This window comes from Morone saxatilis, unplaced genomic scaffold (genome assembly GCF_004916995.1).
Source record: "Morone saxatilis isolate NCDOM2014 unplaced genomic scaffold, NCSU_SB_2.0 Contig8, whole genome shotgun sequence".
Lineage (NCBI taxonomy): Eukaryota > Metazoa > Chordata > Actinopteri > Moronidae > Morone > Morone saxatilis.
The window spans coordinates 11768144-11779945 of NW_023340257.1; the positions used below are offsets into that span (position 1 = coordinate 11768144).

Consider the following 11802-nt stretch of genomic DNA (forward strand, 5'->3'; position numbering starts at 1 on the left):
TTATAATAATATAATAATAATATGTATATATAATATGATGACTGAACAGATATACATGTATACACATAGATATTAAACATTAATATTGATATAATGTAAACATGTGTCATATATTCAGCCTGTGCGAGGTCTGCATACATACAGTTTACAGTTTTCTTGTGAGCTCTTTCTGCGTTTTTGGTCACACACACATACATACATACTCTTTGAATGAACCATCATCTTCTGCTGCTTAGTGTTGTTCAGAGCTTATAGTCTTGTACAAGTCACAGATCATCTGCTGAGGGCAGTTTACAAACCAGCCAGGATCATCTGCAGTCTGAAAGTAACCAGTTACATTACCTGTATGTGTAATCCCGCCAACAACCACCAGGTGGAAGGAGAGAACCATCTGTGTGTAAATGTGCTGAGGAGGTGTGTGTTTGTTTGTTTGTAGGACATTCGAACACTCAGCTCCATTTCATCTGTGTGCCTTGAGTTTTATTCTTTATTTTTTTATTTTCATAAATTAAAATGTGCCTTTTGTCTGACGCTGATCTTAAACTCAAATAGCTCCCTATAATTGTCCTGCACACTCAGAGACTGAACCAGAGCCGCCCAAAAAGGAGTACGTCAGTAGTGTCGGTGTACTTTTAGTACTTCTTGGTCCCATCTATTCTGCTGATAATTATCAATTAAGAAAACAGACGGAGGTGTTCGCTGCGACACCAAAATATTAAAGTACAATCTGCCTGGTAATATATTAGCACAACATAGCGTTGGATGGCTGGATTTCATCCGTCATGCTATTCACCTTGGGGGCAATAACAATGTTAATGTGTGTTAAATCTGTGCTCGTACGTATCCAGTGTGTCGTTCGGTCTGTACCAGTGTGTATGAGCACATCGTACATGTGTTTATCCGTGTGTGTCTCCATTTGCCGGGTTGGGTTACCTGTGCCCATGTGGCAGATGGTGAAGGTGAGAGTGCAGCGAGACAGTCAGCGAGACAGCCAGTCAGCAGATCACAGATGTGTTAAGTGCTTGGGTTTAGTTTATAGTCGTGGTAGAGTGTCAGGGTGTGTCTGCTGAGAGCCAGTGAAGAGGATGGAGGTCTCGTTTTCACACAGCCTTTATAAAAGCAGTTGTACTACAGTTGTGTGGCGAAACCATTTATAATCCCGTGACAGCGTTTTAACATCGTTTATGAAGTTGATGTGCTGTCACGAGGCCCAGGCTTTACCATTAAGAAGCGTATTCCACTCGTAAGGGTTTTTGGAGGCTGATAGCGATGCTGACATTTTTAGGGTTGGAAGCTGCTGTTGGCTCATATTTTGTGCTTATATCCAATATTTGTGGATCTGGAAATGTTATTGGTGGAAAAAGCTAATATTCTCCCTCCAGTTTTATTGCAGCCGTAGCTTGTGAAATAGAATTGTGTCTCTGTGCTCTTACAGCTCGTAGTAAAACCTGCATTAAAGACTTTTAGGTTGATAAACCCATTGTTAAGGTCTGGTTTAATTGCAGATGTTCTTGTTCACTTCACAAATACAGAAAACGGAACCAAAAATGTCTGAAACTTCAAGCATATTGTCACCTCTGATTGTAGAGATGACGACTCTGCGATCCTCCTCATGTAGTCTGACCTAATTGACTTGAGCCCTTTTCCTCCTCATGGACCACAGCTCATCTACAATGCTGTTCCATCCAATTCTGCCTTGTATTATTCTGTGAAATGCAAAAGCTCTGCCTTCCTACGATGTCCCCTCTAGTAAAATTAAAGTATTAAGAGCTTCTCGGGTTTTGACTGAACCGAAACAGCTACTGAAAAGCTCAGACGTAGCTGTTGCGGTGAGCCATTTTCTCTGCCCAAACCATGATCCTGGACCTCGCATGCAAACCAGGCAGTGAAAACAGAGCCAGAGAGAATCAGAGCTGAGTGCAGACCTAGACAGAGGCCACCGTGTTGACTGTAAACACACACACTGTCTGCCTGCTCAGCACGAGACGACAGACAGATCACTTACACGCACACGCACACACACACACCTAAAGACTGTGCCACTCTAGTACCTGATGTCATAGCCTCAGGCAGAAAGCTCAACACACACCTGGCTCGCACACAGAGACACATTAACTGGTCAAGGAGCAAGTGGCTTCAGATAAAGACAAAGACATCATGAGCTGGTTTCATGCTGGTGTGTCTAACAAGGCAGGTCTTTGATACAGTCACACAAGCAGATGGACGGCCGGGATTTTTCCCCTTTAACTCCCACGTTGTTGTTCTTACATCATTATATGCCAGTAAGACGCTAACATACACAACTACGACTGTTTTGACAGCACTAATAAATGGACACTTGTTTCAGCCGCCTTATTCTTTATATTGATTTTGATGCTCGTTTGAAGTTACAACCACTTTTTGTTTCTTCTTTCCATCAGGCTGTTAAAAGAGGGGGTCGACCCAAATCACCGCCACCGCTTAGGTTGGACTGCTCTCATGGTGGCCGCCATGAACCGACAGCACAGGTTTGTGTGGCGTCTTCAACCAGCTAAACCTCACTGAGCATATGTAACAGCAACGTGGTGTTTAGGTATCAAGCAGCTGTCCGCATGAGTGAGCGTGTGAGCATATGTCATCCATGTCCTAGGGTCTGGTTGTTACAGTAGGTCTTCAGAAGTGCAAAGTGCGACTTTCAGACTGACAGACGGTCTTTACCCGTTTCCCCCCATCTCTCTGTCCAACAAATTAAATTAGCCTCCTGGCCCCCAGAACACACACGACAACACAGAGAGGGGCCGAGGTTAAGGCCGGGCCAAATCCAATTTACAGGGCTTCTTTTTCTTCTTTCTTCCCTCCATCAGGATCGTTTGGTCACTTTTTTTTTTTTTGTTCAAGGGCCTCATGTGTCCGTGAGAAGCGTAATGTGAAATTTGAATATCAAAATAGCTTAAAGTGAGCTTACCATAAATCTCAGGGTTACAGTGGCTCTTTCCTCAAGTTCGTGAGATAGTTTGAATGAATGCTGCTAAAATCTTTAGTACTAGAACCGTGTGTGATTGTAGCAGAAAGAAAAGAAATAGGACATTTTCTTATTGTAATCAATGTTTCTGTGTTTCAGGTTTCAGCCTTTAATTTGTGCTAATTTAAAAGTTTGGATTATGATTTTTATATTAATGTGTTATAATACATTGAAGTGTTGAGGCGCTTAATTGATTAGTAGATTGACAGAAAGTTAAATGACAGCAGTTTTTGATAAATTGTTAATAGTTTTAATTAGCTGATTCCAGCTCCTTAAATGTGACTGTTAACTGGATATCTTTGGATTTTGGACAAAACAAGTGATTTGTAAACAACCACCCTGCATTGTTCCCATTTTTTTGACGGTTTCTAAACGATAATCAATCAGTCGTAAAAATGATTAGAAGTGAATGAAAATACTTAGTTGCACTCTCTTCTACTCGCTCCAGCATGTCTTTATATTTCCATGACGTGTGTTGAGTGATTGTCTGTGTGTAACATTGATGTATGTCATGTGTTTTTGGATACAAATTTGGTTGTACGTGTATTTGTCTTTATACACACTGTCTGTGTGTGTGTCACTGCACTGTTTTGTGTGTGTGTTATGAGTGCTATAACTCAGCGAGGCAGTGACACTCCTCTGTGTTTAATCCCGTCTTCCAACCCCCCAGTGAGCCGTCACTGCTGCAGGGAAGACAGAACATCGGTTCACACACATCAGTCACACACGTCTCTCTCACACACACACACACACACTTATATCCACACACACAAGTGAAGATGCACGTGTGAATGTGCGCACAAACTCACAAACAAGGGGAGTTTATACCAAATATCTTACAGGCCAACTGCCTATTACTCAGTCGCACACAACTTTATTTGCGGCCGTTAAGTGAAAACACAGGGAACATTACTCATGAACAAGGTTTCGCCCGTAGCTAGAATGTCAGTGTGGATCTTATTGTTGAATTACTTCACCCCTCCCTCACGCTGTATTTATATTTTCCCAGACCAGAAGTGATAACTATGTTTCAAGAGGCAGAGGATTTCACCACACTGACTGCGTCCACCAGGCGGTCTCACTCATGTTCAGGGGTCGGGGTGCGGCTGTGTGAGAGAATCAGGGTGGAGTAGAGGGGTGTGTGGAAGAATTAAGGGTGAGACTTCAGGGGGGCGTGTGTTTGCTTAGCTTTGATGTGGGGCTAAATCAGGGAGGCGCAGGGCCTGGCCCACTGTTTGCACTCTTTAACACACAATACCCATCTCCATCTCTCTTTCTCTCCCTCCATCCCTCCCTCGCCGCATTCACGTGCACAATGAGCGCTCAGCCGAGTGTAACGCCTGTTGACCGTTCCGACCTGTCGGCCGAGTGACTCGATGGGAGGGAGGAGGACAAAACGAGGGGAAAAGCGGAGGGATGGTGGTACGAGTGGATGAGGTCGTTGGGAAAGAGAGGAGAGAATAGTTTAGATGTGGAGAGAGAGTGGCGTGGAGTGGGATTATGGGTTTGGGATCGGGATTAGCTGAATAATGGTGGAAATCACCAGAGTGAAATATTATCATTTGGTCACGATGGAACACGATTGTGTCTGATGTAGAGACAGAGTCAGTTACCTTATGGGATATTGTTGTTTTACATGCACAATAAAAACATACTCCCTCACTGATAATATAATGAACAACAAGGCTATTCCACCCTGTGCCACATTAAAGGGTTCATGTAATGATTTTCAACCATCATGTGTTCTGCTAAAGCTTTCTTCTCCTTTCCTTGCAGCTCTTCATCTCACCAGTCCACCGTGTCTGTTTCTGCCATTTCTCCCTGTAATATTTTAAAACTGATCTTCTGACTAGTTTATTATTAAATAGTAGCAGCCTGTGTGACAAGTCAAGTTTGTTGCGGTTTTGTTACACGATCAACCTCATCTTTTTTGTGGGTCATCAATTCAAAGTATACCTCATTACAATATTTGAAAACATGTTTTTCTATTTTCTTTCTCTTTTTTTTACGTTCATGGTTACTTACAAGTTTTTGCGATCGATACTGATACCGACTTTAGAGTACTCAGAAGGCTGCTTTCTTAAGCTAATCACTAAATACCATACAAACATGTAATAATTAACAAGAATATAATAATTTAACATAAACACATATACTACATTATCAACCATTCTAGCTGTTTTATGCTAATATCGGCGCATATCCGATGACATTTAAGCAGATACAACACAATACCGATATGTCAGCAATAGGCAAATATCGGCCAACCGATATTTTGGTCGGGCTCTACTTACGATTTTAGACCTACCATATATACTGCAGTTAAATAAAATGACATCTTGACCACCACTCAAAATGTCTGTTAGTGTTAGCTACAATAAAGTACAATAAGTCGCTTTGTGCAGTGAACCTCTCTTCCTGGCATCTATCTGACCCCAGGTGTTCACCGGGTGAGATGAGGTCAAGTGAGGTCCAGCGTCTGGACCAGGTGGTCAGAGACATGGATGGTCAGTTCGGCTCGGGTGTCTATTATAGCCCAGGAGAGACGGAAGTGTCTGTTTCCTGTCTTCCCTCCAGGGCAAGGATGAGAAACCAACACCAGCCCTCAGCAGTAACACCAGTCCCCTGCTGGCAAACCTCGGCACGAGCTGGAAGGTTAAATCTAGCAGCCTCAGCACCGGCTGGTTAAGTGAACAGTGGTCATTATTTAAAGCTTTCAGTAAAAGAGCTCGATGGTGGTACAGCAGGAAGAACATCCTTAAACTGATTGTCCATATTTGAAACATCTGTTCTGTAGAAGAGAAACTCCGTCTCAGCTCTGAAACAGATTACATTAATGTAATTTTAATACCGACTGTAGCGGTTTGAATAATGGTTTAAATCTCTGCACTGCAGGAAAAAAAATGAGGATGTTCCAGTTCAACAAAATGCTGACTATATATTTACATATACATATATAGAGAGTCACTGAGGGTCAACACAATTGGCACAAGACTGACAAAAAAAGTTAAAGACTATGTTATATATGAGGATGTTAAGTCAGCAGCAAGGTAACTCCCTCCTCATTCAACACACATTTTATCTTCGTTTAGCTGTGAAAGTAAAATAATCTCGTATTAGGAAGTCCGTAGGAAGTCTGTAATTTCAACTTTTGGCGCAGTCCTTTAAAATGAGAGTTTAACCTAATTAACCTCTGCATGCCTTCAGTTTGGCCTCAAATTAGTGCTGCAACTCTCCTCCTAAATGTCCCAAATAAAGTTAGCCACTTGATCATCAGTTGATTAGTAAAACTATAAACTGTTTTCAAAAGCTCATTAGTTTTAGCACTATCCTGTGTAATTAAATCTCCCTCTCTTTCATCTTTGTAGTTGCACTTCCCTCCTTTCATCCACTCCTCCTCCTTCTCCTCCTCCTCTCTGCAATTTTCCTCTCTTTATCCCTTCATGTTTACCTTTCTGATGCCATTAACCCTTTTCAGACCATCTAATTTCTTCACACAGTCCTGCCCAGCCTCGTGTGACCGGCCATAGTTGGAGTTTGTGTGTGTCTGTATGTGTCTCGGAGGATGCATCGATGTGTTTGTAGAAGTGCTTGCAAGGGTGAGAGGAGAGCCCTCCGTGGGTCACGGCCCCCCTGCCGCCCCCAGCCACAGTGATACAGTAACAAAAGGGGACCCCCCTATAGTCCTTTATACCCCCTCAGCAAGGTCAGACACAAAGACCTGGCTAGGCTGTTCTCAGCCTCGCTCTCCCACAGGAACACACATGGACTGTAGTGACGGCACAAACTCCCAAAGTCAGATTGTAATTATGTTAATGGGTAAAGGCAAAATTTGTCTCGTTCTTATTCTGGGTTTTCTTTAGTTCAGCTGATATATTTTACTGATGGAGTCATTTGCTTGGACGATACGCTCTGCTGTGGGCATTATTCATTATTTTCTGATAAACGTTTTATAGAGGAATAAGTAAAAAAAAAAAAAAAAAAAAGTCAACAAAATGTTGGTTGCATCCCTGTTTGCATTTAATGATGCATGCTTCAGATATCTTAGTCTGTTGTCAAATACACAATGTTTTATATTTTGAACACGTTTTTGTCCTGTTGAAATATCTAATGACTTTCTTTTTAAACCAGACTTTCTGTTGCTGTATCAGGTGAACAGGATGTCTAATTTCATTCCTCACCTTTAAATTGACTCTAGTGTAACATCAGAACTTGACTTACGCAGTTGCTCCATCATTCTTGACGTCAAACCTCCTGCCAATACTCGTTTTTTGGAACACAGGGAAGCTGTAGTCTGTTACGTGGTCAACTGTAGTTGCTCTAAAAATGGAGTCCACCCCATCCTCTTATGAATAATCATTTTGCTCCATTTAAGCCCTTTCAGCCGCCATGCCATAACCATTTAGCTGAAAATGATCCATCGCTCCCTCTCGGGCTGCATTACATACTCACAGGTTTAATGACAGCCAGCAGCGTACTGCCAGGGTTCATGTTTCGGCCATCGCCCCCGTTCTCGCTCTCATTCGGCACAGACTAGCCGGTTAGTTTTTCTGTGTGTTCATGTGTTTGTCTCTCAATGTCAAAGCCACTGCTCACGTTCATGGTGGTAAAGTGTGAGTGTGTTCTGTAGACGGAGAGACGGTACCTGGAATGTCCGCTGGGTCACAGTGAGTGGTGTTGCCGAGGTACTCGTGTTTGTTCTATAAGGCGGTACGCTCCAATGAAGGGCTACACACAAACACCACAACAAGAACAGCGCCGGAAACATGCCCGACCCTTGGCCCCTTCACTGTGCACATGTCGTACATGTTTAGGAAGCAGCAGAATCAGGTGAAAGCAGCTCATTGTCAGTTGAGGAATTAGATGGTTTGCACTGCCATCTGTGTATGTATATAGCACGTTTCTTTTTAGGGATCGAGAGAAACTTAAGGGAACTCTTAAGGTCAAAGCTATTTGGGATGACGTGACGTCACTGTGATGTGAATTTTTACAGGATTCAGCAAAAATGAGAGACCCTCAGATACTACTCTATAACCAGTGATGTACTAATATCACCATATGTTGTTGATTATAAACAATTATAAAATGTACACATTTTGTGATTAGAAGACTTCCATATCACCAACCCACAGACTGGGATATATCTTTAATATTCTGACCAGGCTGTAAATACTGAATTAAAACGCGTAGAAAATCTGCACATTACATTATTACACGTATTTGAACGCTGTTCTGTGTCCTTTGTTGTTTTCCACGTCGCCGTGGTGAAGGTTCTGCTCGAAGCCTGTGCCGCACCCCAAACGCCGGAGATCACTTCAACAACGTTTACGACACCTCGCGGGAGAAAGGCATCACTCACTGGAAGGTGAAAAACAGAAAACCCACTTGGCAGACTGATTGTGTTAATCATCATGCGCCATGTTGCTGTGTGGTTTCCTATATTACACATATGAACCTAAGTGTTCAACCGATATATGAGACATCTATGATTGCATAAAGATTGCATATATGTACACGTTCATTCGTCCGTTAGTATTTATTTTTAGTCGGTGACAACGAACAGGACGGGTTGTGTGTTTTATTTGTTTTCTTCCGGAGGCTCGCACAAAACCCGGCGACAGGATGGCACAGGCTCTTCACACACACACACATCGCTACCCCCTCCCTGTCTGTGTTGGGTTCTGCAGACATACTTTATATGGGATATGTATATTGCAGAGCATTTATGATGGCGTGTCAGGTTTGGCGTCCACGTGGGGCCGCGTAGCGTGGGGAAGCGTTCCAGCGCACGCTGGATGGATGGGCCTAAGGGGCCTGTGCCACGCTTGTATTGGTGCTATTGATTATCGGCCGCGCCTGGTCTCTGCTGCTGCATCACACAACACACACGACAGCACACCAACACACACACAAGCACAAACAGTACACTGGCAGAGAGGAGACTGCCCAGAGATTTTAGAGAGAGAGAGAGGAGAGAAAAAAAGATGGGATGGATGGAGGAAGGGAAAGACTGATGAAGGAAGGATGAAAAGAGGAAGGCAGTGAAAGAAAGGGAGCGGAAGGGAAGAAGGTAGAGAGCAGGGATAGATGGAGTGAGGGGGAGGTTAAAGATGGAGGAGAAGGAAGAAGATGTGGATGTTTTGGAGGGGTGATAGAGGGAGGGAGAGATTGAAGGAAATGGGTGGGATGATGAGGGAGGGAGAGGAAGTCAGGAAATGGATGAGACAAAGTTATTGGGATAGAGGGAGCGGGGAGGGAGGAAGGGAGGGATGGAAGAAGAGGGTGCGCGTGATGAAAGGAATTGATGGATACCGAGGAGGAGAGGAAGGAGGCGGAAAAAATAAAAATGGATGATGGAGGAGTGGCACGAGATGAGTGCTCTTATGAAAAAGAGAAGTAAGGAGAGAATGATAGACTATCTCTATTATTAGTAAGGAGCACAGCAAAGGAGACCCTAAAACACAACTTGTATTGTTCCTATCGTGTTGGACAGTTGAGCTTAAATCTGTGAAAATGAACAACTCTTCTGAAGCTGGAAACAGGAAAGACAATCTTGTAGTCTGCAGCGGTATCATTGTCACACTTTCTCCAGTCTTAGCGTTGACTGCGAATGAATTAAAGAAAGTTCTTCCAGGTTTAGAGGCTCAAACATTTCTAGATAAAGTTGTTTGTTAATTCATTATTCTGCTCAGCTCCACAAAGTAGTCTGGTTACATCTCAGATTGGAGTTGTATTTTGTCACATCCATTTTGAGTCTAAACTTATTTAAAGAACACATTTTTCTTTTTTATTCTTTGTGCTAGAAATCATCTGAAGAAATTTTGTAAAGCAGCAGGCTTTGTATGTGTAATTTCTCCCTGTCAACCAGTGGATGTTCTGCAATAGAAAAATGCCATCTTTTGTTCTGATCTTTCCTCTCTGCTCTCCGTCCCTCCCTGCAGTTCTCGTGTCCAGAGAGGATGAATTCAGCAGCCGGCTCAGCAGCAGGGCCGGCTTTCGTGGCTGCACAGCGCTTCACTACGCCACGCTGGCTGATGACCCAAGCACCGTCAGCATGCTGCTTGAGGCTGGTACGTCCCCCCTTACCCTCCCCAACCTCATCCCTATTCCCACTTTAGAGACTAACCGGGACCTCTGTGGGTCTAGATATCTACACTTTTAGTTGCTCCTACAGTTCGCATAACAACTCTGCAGTTTTACATCGTGGTGGTATGAGTTGATTCTCTAATGCCCCTAAAAAATAGTGAAAATCTTTAGAAATATGAAAGTAGGATCAGTTTCTTGACTAATAAGTGTTCTTGATTTTATGGAGGGTCATGTTATTTTATTGATGTGCTCCATCCTGACCACCTATAATACAGAGAGAGAGAGAGGGGAAGAAGTTGGAGGATTTTTGCCCCTTGCTTAGGAGAGTCCATCCCTCATGAGGGAAAACTGCAAGAACAAATAAATAAATAGATAAACTTGTGTTTTGCATGCATAGATTCATGGATATACACAGGTTTGTGTTTGTCACTGTGCTTCTTTGGGATAAGATTGTTTGTATATTGTTGATTCATGTGCACAGATTACTAATTATATTGTACAATTTATTAATTTGAGGAAACAAATGACAAATTCAAGGATAACAGTTTTATCACGGCACATGCCAGGCTCCGTACCTTGATCTCTGCAATCGGAACAAAATGGTACTCATTCTGCCCTCGGAGCTGGAGGCAGTATCATCTCTATCAGCTTTAAAAAGCTTTCCATGTATCATCATCTTAACGCTTCCACCCCCGAGTAATATAAACAGTATTACAAAGCTCATTTGAAATTGATCACTTGTTCATACCCCCTCTCCATTCACCCCCATTACACTCGCACCTGTCGTTGACTCAGCTCCACCGACACACACACACACACATACTCGTAGACCCTCGGGGCAGAATATCCCCCTCAGTTTCCAGGCGAGCAGCTCTTAAACAAGCTCGGCCTAGTTGAACTGTGACCTCCGCTCAGAACATGCCCTTGGGGTAACTCCACAATCACAGGATGTGTTGTTTGTCTGTCTGTGTGTCTTTGTGAGTGTGTATGTGTGTGTGTTTGTGCACTCAAGCACCCATTTCATTAATTAAAATATTCATATATTCATGTATGCTTTCATCCTTTTGATATGTTTAAGTTTGTACACGCCCTTTTGAATCATTTGTAGTTGTTGCTTTTTAGGCCTTTTTAATCTGAAAAACACTACATTTTTTTGGATCAAACACCAACCACCATCACTACACACACACACAAGCTAGTATTAATGTCTTGTTTATGTTTATGATGGATGGTGCATTCAAAGCTGTCTGCCTGTCTCGCCCGTCTCACCCCTGCGTCTGTAAGCACTCTGTACGCTTAAACAAATCACTTCGTCTAACTCGATAAAATGTTCTGCAGTCGCATTTTTGAATTAAAAAGGTAAGAAATTTCACAAAGCAGAGACATTTGTTTTAAGATAATCACATTAAAGACGGGGTGGGTTGTTCCTCACCCGACTGGGCCGTTGCCGGGTTGGCGCCGACATCACAGCCAATAACGATCGTGACATCGCAGACTTTCAATCACAAACACATTACTGTCCATGTGCATGTGTGATCCTGTGTGAATGGACGCTTAATTAAAACTTTTATACAAGTTTTTAATGAGTGTTTGATTATTCTCGACAAAGTTTGTGTCATTTGTCTTTTTCTTCAATCCATTTCCTCTTCGTGGGCTCCTATCCATCTTTTTTTTTCTTACCATCACTACAAAAATCCTATTAACTACCACAGCTT

General features: G+C 42.8%; 1 protein-coding gene across 1 annotated transcript in view; it reads left to right on the forward strand.

Annotated features, from left to right (window-relative positions):
* The window catches only part of clpb (caseinolytic mitochondrial matrix peptidase chaperone subunit B), a 29147-nt gene that overhangs the window by 2216 nt on the left and 15129 nt on the right, over positions 1-11802 (forward strand). The window contains 5 exon segments of the mRNA XM_035680442.1: positions 2421-2507; positions 8262-8304; positions 8307-8349; positions 8352-8366; positions 9943-10071. Coding sequence (XP_035536335.1) covers positions 2421-2507; positions 8262-8304; positions 8307-8349; positions 8352-8366; positions 9943-10071 — 317 coding nt within the window.